Source organism: Labeo rohita, chromosome 6, assembly GCF_022985175.1.
Source record: "Labeo rohita strain BAU-BD-2019 chromosome 6, IGBB_LRoh.1.0, whole genome shotgun sequence".
Lineage (NCBI taxonomy): Eukaryota > Metazoa > Chordata > Actinopteri > Cypriniformes > Cyprinidae > Labeo > Labeo rohita.
The window spans coordinates 14,596,642-14,610,110 of NC_066874.1; the positions used below are offsets into that span (position 1 = coordinate 14,596,642).

Sequence of the window (13,469 nt, forward strand, 5' to 3'; positions counted from 1 at the left end):
ACTACTAAATGACACTTGAAAAACAAAACAAATTTTGATTGGTCGCTTTACATGTCAGTTACGTGGTTTCCTCCTTGGCCAGAATAAATTGCCACAAAAAGTAACATGTCTGGTCACTTGAGACTAGATGGAAGTTAGAAAACATCTGAAATTGCCTACAGCACCTTCAACTGTCAATATCCAGTTAGCTAGCTAAAGTTGTTAGAAGCCTGAAGCCTTGTGTGTCCTTATTTCCTTATTTCTATCAAGACAACTCTCGGAAGATTTTAGCATAATATGACAATGTTAATGTATTTAGTCTTGGTGGAATAGATTTTCTATGCTGCTGCTGCTGCTAAATTGCTGCTGCTGTTGTAGATTATTGCTGCTGCTGCAAGTTCTGGAATTTGCTGTTTAAAACATACTATTGCTGCAGAAGTAGCATATATAATAGCCCATAGCAGATTTAAACAGGTGGAGCTGGGGGAGGTGGAGGGTTTCAGAGGAACTCCAAGACTGCTCTATCCTTAACCAGCCATTAAATGTAAAGCAGCAAGCTCATTGGCTGTGTATGCAGCATGAACCAATCAGCTTGTGCCATATCATTGAGCGCTGTGAATATCATCAGTTTACGTTAAGGACCCATCAGCCTGCACCATCTAGAGTTTCATGAAAGAACATGGCATGTTTTACTACGGTCACCTGAGAATCGCATGGAGCCTCCTCTGGTGAAGAGGGGTGGAGCCTGGAAGGCATAGATGACATCACTCTCGGAGATACTCGTTATATCATCTTCATCAGAGAAAGAGCGCTGGAACCCATTTGAGTTCATCTCTGTCAAAATCACCTACGAGGGAAAGAGAAATGTTGATCTGAAAGTAAAACAACCTTGCACACCATGGAACAGATTATTCTGATGAACAAGTACTTGGGTCCAAGTAAACTAAGAAGATTTAAGGTTTTTCTCCAGCTGTTTTCCAAAAGCAGTTGTCACATTACAAATCCACAGATAAGGGGATTCCAGCTCAACTGCTCAGCATGACAAACTATTAGGCTCAGTGGTAGGTTTATTTCTATTGTTTTCTGTTTCACTCACTCCATTACAATATTTCACACTACTTTTTTGTTCTCTAGCACACACACATATGTACAAGTGTACGCAAACACATGGGCATTTACATCATACACATCAAATCATTTACTCCACAATTTGTAGTGTGAAATACAGTAATAGTGAGGTTAGCATAGTGGTATGCTATTCTGAACAAGCCATGCACATACTCACACACACCCACCTTAATATCACCTCCCACCACAAGGGGGAAACACCATCTACATTAGTATATCTCTACATTAGTACTGTATATCAGTATAAGATCCCCTGCTAATACAAGGCTACTTTTTATAAATGGCCAAATAATACCTAATCTAAGCTCTGTGAAACAGGCTAAATAAAAATGTGCTGCCTGAACCCATCATATATTATGCAATACTGAGATCTGTCTGTAGTAAAGGCTAAGTAGGCAGTCAGTAATCCCTTTTCCCTTAATCTCTGAGGGAGGTTTTGCCCTACACTCATGTTTCTGCCCTCTGATATTGTTTGGGGCGGCTTTGAAATAGCCATAGCATCCTGTAAGCCTCTCCACAGTATTACTGACAGAGCTAAAGAGGTGAACACATTATTGTACAAAACATTAGTAACAGATGAACTAAATGAAATATAAATACATGCTTTCTTATATAATTATTAGTAAAACAATGAGTTTTAGAGTTGTAGTTGGTAAACCCCTTTTATGGAGACACTGAGAGCTGGATAAGAGAGAATCCTTAAAAAAAGATGGTAACAGGGTTTATACCTTGCAGTAATAGCATCTGGCCATCTATTCCTTACCAGATGCATAATATCTTCATCCATCCTCAGGTAACAAATTTTACATGCATAATTTGAATGCACTAAATTAGTCAGGCAGATAAATTAAAACACTTGAATGAACTGTTAAATTACTAATTTTCTGTATAATGTGGGTCTCTATATTTTGACATGGGTATTTAAAATTGATGTATGGCTTATCAAAATGAGAATGTGAAGGCCTGGCTGTACAACGGTTTTTAATGTAACACACAATATAATTTTTGTCATGATTGACAGTATTGATAATTTGAGTCATGTTCTGGCATCCGTATTGACAAATGAATCTGAAAACAATCCTAAACAAACCCTTATGCTAATAATGTTCTTCTTGGACAAGAAAAGTGTCTTAAGTCTATTATCACTTGAGAAAAGAGGGAATATGTGGACTGTTTATTCTCCAAAGCAACCTGAAGTACATTTTAGTACTACAAATGAAGTTAATTATAAAGATACTTATGTTCCTGTTCTAATACTTCAATCACAAACATTTTAAAGGGTTGTTTCACCCAAAAAAAGAAAATTTTGGTAGCATCATACAGTCTTGTTCCAAATCCACAAGACCATCAAATATGATAAACGTAAGCTCTGCAGGTGCATGTTTGATCTGTGAGAATCAATGAAACTTGCGTTCTGAAGTGAGTAAAAAATTTGATTTTTTTTCATATTTGAGTGAACTATCACTTTAATCTACTGTATTGATAAAATCATGATAAAATCATCAAAAGCCATGACGTGGAATGCTGAACCCAACAAAAACCAATGTGCACTGGGTTTCAACGAGTGAATATGTAAATTAATGAATGTTCCAAGGACTATAGCAAGAATGTTCCAAGGACTATTAAAAATGTGTATCTTCCATCACAATAACACCTTGAGCTCTGGCTGAGCAAGTCTGGGAAGTTTCCATTAACCGACAGATGGAGCGTATTCAGAGAAGGCAGTTTAATGGAGTATGAATAGAGATATGTGCATTTGTTCGCTCTTATTATCTGTGAGCCTAAAAGATTTACTGTATGCAAGAAAAATTCTTCTTTGGCAAGACTATGTAAGGTGTGTGTGTGCAGTACAATACAATATTTTATTATGAACTAATGGAATGAGTGTGTATGGCACACAATGTACTTCAGGAATTTGAAAATATGGGAGAGAGAGACAAAATGGTATGACAAACAGCAGGTCTCACCTGGTCTGGAGAGATCTTGCCCTCCTCTGCTACCATGGCCCTGAGTGTTGAGATAGACCCAAAGAGAGGCACAGCCAACCCTACTCTCAGAAACCGTTTACCTTCATTGGTGAACACCAGAATCACATTCAGGGCCCTAAAAACACAAAAACATACACATTTAGCACATCATCGAATGCAGCTGCTCAGTCATGATGTCAATTTGTAGGCAATTTAGCTAATTCACTTTGGGTTCCTAGGTGTTTTTACCATAGTGGTTTTTGATTTATGAGTAAAACAGGAAAGTCTCTTCAAAGTAATGGCATCCACAGACTCAGATAAAACCGCCCTTCTAAAAACCCATTAGAAATTCCAGAGGGAACTTACGGCTTAGCACTTCTACACAGGTAACACTATTACAACATTGAAACAATTATGATGTCTGTGGTACATAACCTATTGCTAAGCGGGGATTGAGAGCTGCAGGGATGACATATTTTTTGTAGGTCTAAACCCAGAAATGAGTTAGCATTTTAGCACCTCAGGTTCAGTATTTTTTGAATGGGTTTTTGGTTAAATGCTTAAAATAAGATCTGTAGTTAACACAAGCTCAATGCATTTTCACGTTTATATTTATTCTACAACAGTGTTGGGGGTAACGCATTACAAGTAATGCGAATTACGTAATATTATTACTTTTTCCAAGTAACTAGTAAAGTAACGCATTACTTTATCTGAGTTACTTTTTTTCAAATAAGTAACGCCAGTTACTTTTCCCCCCATTTATTGATTAAAAGCTCTCCTGTCCCCATGTTGAGAGAAATCGGGAGTAAGATGTTAGTTCTAGAATAAATTTGAACGTGCATTAATTCATCTCACTCACAAAAAACAGATTCAGTATTTCTCATAATGAATAAAAACGGTGAAATTCAACTCAGAATATGATGTAAATCAGCAATAATTTAATATGTTAAATAATACAAATATCCTTTATGCATTTAATCCCATTTTATTAACCGATGTCTTTGCTGCTGACCTTCGATGATCCAATTCAACCATACTAATAAGCAAAAATTACTCAAGATAATCTAACATTTGTTTTCCTTTTTTTTGTTGCTGAAGAGTTGACATTTTTTTTTCTTCTGCGGTCTACTGTACAGACGTGAATTTACTTTTCTCAAAGCCTGAGGCTTTTGGTGTGAAAAGGCTTTTACATTTGCCAAAAATAGAACTTTTTATATTAAAAACAAGCAAGCAAGCCCTGCCCAGCTTTAAAAAGTAACGCAAAAGTAAAGTAACACATTACTTTCCATAAAACGTAACTAAGTAACGTAATTAGTTACTTATTTAGGGAGTAACTAATGCATTACTTTTTAAAGTAACTTTCCCCAACACTGTTCTACAACATAAAACAGTTCACCCTAAAATAAAAATGTTATCAATATTTACTTATATGACTTTCTTTTCTGTAGTGGAGCACAGAAGAAATGTTTTTATACAATGGAAGTCAATTGGCTCCAATGTTGTTTGGTTCTCAGTGTTCTTAAAAAATATCTTGTTTCATGTTCCACAAATAGAAAAGAAAGCAATACAGGTTTGGAATGACATAATGGTGATAAAATGTTTTTTCCAACCATGATTAAAACCACTGTAACACAACGTCTTCTGTCATATTTCTTTGATTATTCACCAGTACTGCATATGAAAAAATGTGTGAAAGAGTGAGTAACCAGTCAAAGTCAGTTTTGCCACAGGGCTACAGTCTGAGTCAATGTAGATACGTCTGTGTTTGTGTGTACATGTTGTGCTGTGCTGTATTTGTTTGGCTGGAAATGGCCTTATACACAGCAGCTGATGGTCTCAAAGCAGCAGCATTTTTCACTGCAGCTGCAGTTGTGGCTCTAAAGACTTGGATGGACTTTCAGATGCCTCTCTGCTGCATTATTGAAAGCTGTATGTGAAATGCTGGACCCAACAAAAGCACTCAGTTATACAAAACCATACTCTCACTCGAGTGGACCAGTGAAAAGACAACTGAAGCCTTTTAGATTTTATCTCTGGTGGCACGCAGAGGTGAGAGTCATGTGATGGGTTATATATGTGGAGTGTCAATCAGACTCGGCTTTAGAGTCTATCTGGGTGTGTTAAAGTGTAGGTTGGATGTGTTACTTCTTGCAAAGTCATACTTGTGTACAATTACTTTGAAAAGTACTGTCTACTGCATGCCAAATGTCTGTGTAGACATGAGCTTAATCACATACAACATCCATTAATGTCACAACTGAATGCACTAATAGAGTGAATCTGACAAAAAGGAATGTCCAGATCATGTTTCACCCTGAAATCAAAAAGGAAATAGGATTTTTTTTTTTGCATATATTAAAGCCTCTTTTAGAAACAATAATGTGGCCACACAGTTGAACATGAGGGAGAATGAAACACAACGACTTTTATATTACTTATACAAATTATGATTTCATGAGCAGACTACAGTATAAAAAAGTGTAATTTTCGCAAATTTCCTTGCAATATTATGTTATGATTTGTAAACTAATACATTTTGACATTTGCACCACGTAAGCATTTCCATACATGTTGTTTTTCTCACATAGTAAACTTGCTCAGTAGCTCACCTGGTACAGCACTTCACTTTGTATGCGCAGCGCTCAGCCATCAGTGAAAAATAAGTCACAATAAAAGAGCTTAAAGATGTAGAAACTAGAGTAACATGGTTTCTTTAGTGTGTTTTTATCTGAAGTTCATTTTTGTTAACAATATCAATTAAGGTTTAGAGCAGGTTTAATGTAGGTGTTACATTATTTTCAAATATGACGGGCATTAACCTTTCAGTGCCCCTCAATGGCCATTTCATCACTGAACTCCCACAATATGTACAATTAGCATCATAAAACATTGCCAGATTCATGCTCATCCATTCCAGATAAAACTGAAAGCACCTCATTGGAAATTTCAGTGTTGTGAAAAATTGAAGAAGATCTAATATAGTTTTGCAGAACTGTCACTAGTGGCACATCTTTCCGATGGGCCTGGGTTGATATTTTAAGTCTTTTAAAGCAATGCGATAACTTTCTGTGAAGAACAGACCGCAGTTCATTAATAAGAGATGAGAAGTGATGACAGAAATAGTGATGTCTGATTTGTGAAAGAACCATTCTCTTGAATCAGATTATTGTAATAAATTGGTCTTAATGAGAGTAGTAAATGGTCTGACTGATTTGTACATCTGCTTCTCAAGTTTAATGTGGTTCTATCTGGCTTAAATTTTCAGTCACAAAAATGTACACTTTTGGTTGAAGTATAAATTGTGAAGTATATTTGCAAAATACAACTGTAAGTATACATCATAGCAGCATGGGTTGTACAAAAATGAACAAAAAAAAAAAAAAAAAATAAATTAATTAATGCTCATTTAACAGGGTTCCCACACTTTGGTTAACTTCAAATTCAAGGACCTTTTAAGGACTTTCCAAGTCCAACACCCTCAAATTCAAGGACTTAATTTGGGGACACATTTCAAGTGAGAGCAAGGTTACATCGTATTACCTTGTAAGATACACTGTTACAGTTTTCATGTGTCTGTGAAAAGTTAAGTTACCACTGTAGTAGTTTAGTACGCACATGAATGACACTTTGTGCAATGTACAACACAAAGCACCTCACGTGGGTAACAATAATATGGAATTTTTTCCAGAAAACGTCTAAACAAAATAAATTCAAGCACTTTCAAGGACCAGTATCTATGCATGTCTATTTTCAAAAACTTTCCAGGGCTTTGAATATTTTTTTTTTTTTCAGATTCACAAACTTTCAAGGATTTCAAGTACCCGTGGGAACCCTGGTTTACTTACAGTAATGAGAATTAATTTATTTTACAAAAATCAGAATGATTAATTGGTAAAACTTTATTATAACTTTCATTAATAAATTATTAACAAACATTACATAATGCTTAATATATCATTAGTTAATATATATTCACATAGCTAGAAATATGATAATATGTTTGTTAATGTTTAATTAATGTACTTACTACACATTACCTAATGGTTAACAGATCATTATTTGAAGTAAATTAAAATGCTTACAAATGTCATTAAACTTTCAATTCATTTAATCGTGCACTTTTGAAAAATATTCAAATTATTTCTGAGGATGGTTTACAATGATTAAACCTTCATTAATAAATCATCAACAAATATTATATAATTCTTAATGGGTCATGAGTTAGCACTTACAAATGTCACTAAACTTTCAATTTATATGCTCATGAATTTTTTCTCAACTGATTTTAACAGAAATTATACAATGATTAAAACCTGTTAATGTACTTTTCACTACTAACGAATGCTATTAAACTTGCTCTTTTTACACTTTCAAAGGTTGTGAAAAAAATATGTTTTAGTCATTTTAAGCACTTTACAAACTCTTCATGTTAACAAATGCATTAACTCATAATTACAGTCTGTAATGGTCATATATTTGGTCTCCGTTTGTGTAGACTTCTACTACTTACACATCTTAACTAATCATTTATTCATGTTTTTGCAGTACTCAATCTAAAGTGGAAACTATTCATCATCTGTAAATGTTTATAAATGTTTACTAATCATTATTACCTTTATGAGCAGTCATCTAAACCTGAAATCATCTTTACAAAATCATTTTCACATCTCTACAAATCATTTAGTAATCATTTGTTCATGTTTTTGCAGTACCCAATCTAAAGATGAGACCATTATGGGCACTGGACTTTTAGCTGCTGTAAAAACAGCAAGTTTTGATGAGTTTCAGCCAACAGCTAAATGAAAGAGACTGATCTGATGATTTATTGTATTTGGTCTCTCTGTTGGCAGAGGATTGCCAGCGGCACTTGGGTACTGTAGGCTGAGGACATTTGATTGGCTCCCTAAAGTCTTGCCCAGCAGTTCAGCTCACATGAGCAGAGCTAGTCTGCTGACATAATTGTTTCTGTCTGTCCATGGCATTTGTCTAATCTAATTTGATATCTATGTAATAATTCATAACAATAAGCATGGCAGGTTTTAGCGCTAAAACTAGCACTCACTGACATTTACTGATGACCTTCAAATTTGGCCCCTTAAGCTTTCAGTGTTGTTAGATAGTCCTTTTCAACACAATGAATGTGAAATCTGGAGGTTAGTGATTCAGAGATGAGCACTAGTCTTTTGGGCAGTATTACTGGTACAAGTTTTCATGATGAGCCATAGTTCTCTCTATATATTTCTCTCATTCTATTATCAGTCTCTCTGACAGTTTGACAGTTTGACAGGAGAGATTTTGCTGACTGGCAATTTTTGAGATTTAAAAAAAATTGAAACAATGTTCTGTTAAGAGCTGTGCACTTGGTCATTCATCACATGCAGTGTTTCAGAGCGGCCAAGGACACAAACAATCTTAATGTACACAGACATGCATATACTGTACATACAAACACACATAAAAATACATTTTACAGACAAACAGTCCTTATAGATTCCAAAGAAAGACACAATAACATACCTGGTCTGTCGCAGTGGGATTGGGAGTGAAATACACAGGAAAGGGTCAAAGGTGTTGCTCTGTTTAAGGCAATGAGGGCACGTCAATGATGACCTGAAACACAGAAATGACCATGATACATTTAATTCTACCTGGAATCTACCAAAGGGCTAACTGCTTTCTGTATTAACAATCTTTATATACTCCATGGTCAAAAGTTATATAAAAATAAATATATTTTACTGTCAAAAATGGGCTTTAATGAGGTGTTGGTACAATAAAACAAGGCTGCTGGCATTTGCTGCCATTGAGACATTAGTGAGGTCATGTACTCATGTTTGGTCATGGGGTTTGGCTCTCATTTAGCATGCCAATTCATCCTGAAAGTGTTTTGTGGGTTTCAGGTCTGGGCTTTGTGCAGGTCAGTTAAGTTCTTCCACACCAGGTTCAGGGAATTATTTCTTTATGAATCTCACATTGTTAGACATGTCATGCTGAAACAGAAAGGGTACAGCTAATTCTATTAAAATGTTTGTCTAAAGAGATCGCATGACTGTATGCTTGATTTCATATGTAACTTTGTGTAGCTTAAATTGTCAAAAATTATTGATTTAAAAATGGGTGTTCATGTACATTTGGTCATATAGTTTATGTCTTTAGCAACGGTTTTAGTCAGTTATGTGAAGGTTCAGGCCAACTTATGGCTTGACCATGTATGTTGTTAACGAAGCTACAGTATATATTAGAGATTTTTTCTGCCCCCGATCCGATCCGAGTCGAGCAGATTGTACAGTATATTTTTAAATTTAAGTATTATTATTTGTCATGTGTTAAATTTGTATTAAAAAAATCGTTGCAGTGTCCAAGAAAATTTTTGTGTGTAGTGTGACCCTTCTAGCAATTTATTTAATATTGTACATCAAATAACTAAGCTTATGCTTAATTTAGCTAAATATGCTGACTATCCTTACTATCTTACTATCAGTTAAATTTATCTTGTGATGCTGGAAAACAACACAAAAATACAGAGTCATGATGTCCACAGTGGGGACAGCGTGAGGACGTCTGTCTCTGAGCCCGATATAGAGTTTCCTTCACTCACAAGCTGAACACTGGAAATGCATTTGGGTTCTGCAGGTGTAGCGTGTTCACCTGCAGAGCAGACGACAGCTCGCAAACCAGGAGAGATGCGCACACGCTTTCTTATTCACAGAGACAGGATCTCTGGAATGCATGGATTTCAATATCTCAGCGGGAACAAAAAAGCGAGTGCAGATAGAGCGATGAAAAATGAACACGGAAGCAGAGAGGATGATGGGAGTGAGAAATAAAGATAGAAGAGACATCTGTAAGTGGAGTAAATGAAAAAGAAAGTGAGGGAACAGCAGATGTAGAATGTGGCTGAGATTGCATCATGTTGGGGTCCAATTGTCTCTCGTAAACTCGGCAGAGCTGTCATATCGACCGGTGGAGATCCCTTAAAATAGCAGTGCACACCTACCACCACAGATACTCAACAGATGTGTTTCTCACCACATACAAATGAATTATGCACGTGTTAGTGTGAAAGTGTGTATGGGGAGTATGTGTGAAGACTGTAGATAAATAATAAGGAGCGGTGAATATAACAACATGTGAACATCACATCAGCAATGACAATAATTGGCTGCTCATTAACTGTGCACATCCAGTTGACAGAAGTCAAATGGATAGAATAATTTTTGTGGCTCATACTTGCGATACAGAGCCAGAGCCGTATTACTTCTTACAAAAAGAATAAAAAAACTATTTTTGGAATAGTTTGGAGCTATTTGATAAACGTATCTAACATAAATCACTTAAAAACTGTCACAGCTGGTTGGAGGAGCAGAAGAGAGTTGAGGTGAGGAACTACTGACAAGCTATGTATTTCTATCATGACAACTCTCTGAAGATTTTACCAAGGTAATGGATATGGCAATGTTAATGTATTTGGTCTTGGCAGAATATATCTACTATGTGGCTGCTGCTGAATTGCTGTTGCTGTTGTTGGTTATTGCTGTAATTGTAGATTATTGGTGGGGTTTCAGAAGAACTCTGAAAGCGCGCCGCAAAGCGCTTGAGTGAATACTAACCAGCCATTTAAATGTAAGGCAGTAAGCTCATTGGCTGCGTATGCAACATGAACCAATCAGTTTGTGCCAAATCATTTAATGCTGTGAATATAATCAGTTACAACACCTAGAGTTTCATGACAGAACTTGGCATTTACACTCGGGAACTAGAAATGTAGGAGCAACACTAACCAAACTAACAACAAGAACAGACAAAAAAAATTAAGTAAACGGGGTATAAATACACAGGACAAAGGAGAAGAAAACAATATACAGGTGAGACCAATCAATTAAACAATCAGAAAGCAAGGACACTAGGACAAAATATAGGTAAAACAAAACAAAAACAAAAAAAACAACAAAAAAAAAAACTCTGTTATGACATGATTAGGCAGCAAAAAAAATATAACATTCCTCAAAATGTGACACTCCAGAAGTAACCTAATTTGGGCCCCTTCTATAGCGGGCAGAAATGCAACATAGGCTTATTGGAATTATGGCTTCAAAACAATCCTGCGCAATTTGAAAACTGATACTGAATGTTGTTGTCACAATTATAGCTTCACATGCATGAGTTTTCTGTCCCACTTGATGAAATGATGAAGAGCTCCGGTACAAACCATGTGAAACTATGTTTTGACAAAATAGCTCAAATAGGCTTAAGAAAGTTAAAATAACATGGCTGCCTCAACAAATGTGTCTTTATACCACTTTTGCATTTGTTAACACTATCGGTTAGGTTTAGGGTTGGGATTGGTGTAAGGGATATTTCCAACACGATAGAGCATTAACCTTTAGCGACACTACCCGCATATCTGAATTCCGAACAGTCGCAATATGTACCTGTTCCAACATAATAACACTGTGCCATGGTCACATATTTAACGTGTGCTTTAGCGCCACTTTCTGGACATTTTACTTTAAAACTGCCTTGAAACGTGCAGTAAGGTATGTAATTATGTTGTTACAGAAATGTACATAGAGGCAGGTATTTCCAGTAAGTTTGGGTTTCAGGAATATATAAGCGAATATATTAGCGAATAATATAATTTTTTAAATTTTGTTGTGTTGAGTTAATTTGTAAAGCTTAAACATTCAACACCTTTTAGTTTATTTTATGAGAAAGACAAATTCATTAAAAATAAATTGATACTTGCATTATACAGAAATATATTTATTTTAAATGTAAATTGATGTTTGTCTAGTATCTATTTCGAAAACATGGAATTTCTAAAACAAATTAAAATTTTAAAGATGGTTGCAAAATTTTTAACTGCCTAGAAAATAAAATCATTCAGACAGAGAGAGGGGGAGAAAATTCAGGCCCTATTTGCACCCTGTGATTAGTCAAACTATAAGGTGCCTCTTTTCCCATTCCAAGCTTGTCGTTAAGCTGTGGCAAATCACTGTGCCACATAAAAGGACAAGTTACCCTTTCCTCAAAGTCATTAGTCAAATTGTTCTGTAACGTTACGTCAGTGAATGCTATTCTTATGAAAGACAAAACAATAATTTTACAAAAGAAAGTCAAACCACTTTGCTCTATGACAGAGCTTTGATCTAAATACAATGAGACTCTTTTATTTCTACTTTTAACCCTTTGTATATTGCAAACCCTGACTGTCAACTTCAGTTAGATAATAGATGATACAATATATAATTAATATACGTATACTTTCACAAATAATAATCTTGTACTCGCCATGAACTCTCCTGACTAGCCCACACTCACTTCCAAAAATGTAAAAATAGTGTATTATGTATGAATACTACACACACGAAAACTGATGCTGTTTTGGTCTAGAAATAAGACCGGGGAAAGCTTTTCAAGTTGAATGTAATGCTTTTTGTTACTGTCCTTGGTGGCATATTTGGAGAGCTACAGTGAATGAAGAAGATCAATGTGAAGGTTATATTTTATGTTCCATGGGAAAACTAGAGATGATTCCTGTAGTAAATCTTGTAAAATAAATAAATAAATAAAAGCAATGAAAATGACATTTTCAGCTCATTGTGAGGTTTGCACAATCAAAATGTGCAGTCAAGGTCTATGAAGACAGGACACAAATTGTCTTCTCCAGTGAGCTGTTAATTAAATTATTGCTGCAATCGGATCACTGAGTCAATGAATTCGAGAACCACACAAGTCTGATTCATATTATTCAGACCAGTTAGCTATACTAGTTAAGAGAGTGAAAAGATCCAACAGTAATAATAAAAATAATAAAAAGTCTCAAAAGCAACCTCATATGACTTAAGAAGACTTGTAATACTGTAATTTTATCATTATCCATTTTAATTGGGTGGGAAAAAGTACATCCATTAATGTTTGTTTGTTGTTGTGTTATATAAGCATTCAGTATCCTTTACTCAATCTGTAATGAAGGGACACTGGCAGCAAAGCACCTGTCTTTGTCTACAACGCAGCAGGTTGAACAGGTTTTTCCTAAACAAAACAGGCGACGACCTCCATCCAGGCCCACATAATTCTTTTCTAAAAAAAAACTTACTCAGTTTACTCACCTTTATTACCAAGGAAAAAAAAATCATACATTATATGAAAAAAACCTGCAGTCAAAACAACCCAAAGAGAGCAAACCTAAGGTAACCTAAGAGAGTCCAGCCTAAGGTAACACAGAAGTCTGTTCTGAGTTTGAGATTATATTTTGAAACAACTCAGCTTCTGAATAAATCAACACAGAGTCCGCCAAACTCCTAGTCAATACTTTAGCAACATCAGGGGGATATTTTTTCAATATTTTTGAAAAAAATATGGTCAAAGGTGTATTATTGGTTTCAGGGT

At 35.4% G+C, this 13,469-nt stretch overlaps 1 protein-coding gene across 2 annotated transcripts in view; it reads right to left on the reverse strand.

The window, feature by feature from the left end:
• The window catches only part of usp43a (ubiquitin specific peptidase 43a), a 95,679-nt gene that overhangs the window by 38,101 nt on the left and 44,109 nt on the right, over window positions 1-13,469 (reverse strand). For both annotated transcript variants that reach the window (XM_051112728.1, XM_051112727.1), the window contains exons 4-6: window positions 8,595-8,687; window positions 3,075-3,210; window positions 682-826 (exon numbers count right to left, since the gene is read on the reverse strand). In XM_051112728.1, the coding sequence (XP_050968685.1) occupies window positions 682-826; window positions 3,075-3,210; window positions 8,595-8,687 (374 nt within the window). The remainder of the gene's footprint in view (window positions 1-681; window positions 827-3,074; window positions 3,211-8,594; window positions 8,688-13,469) is intronic.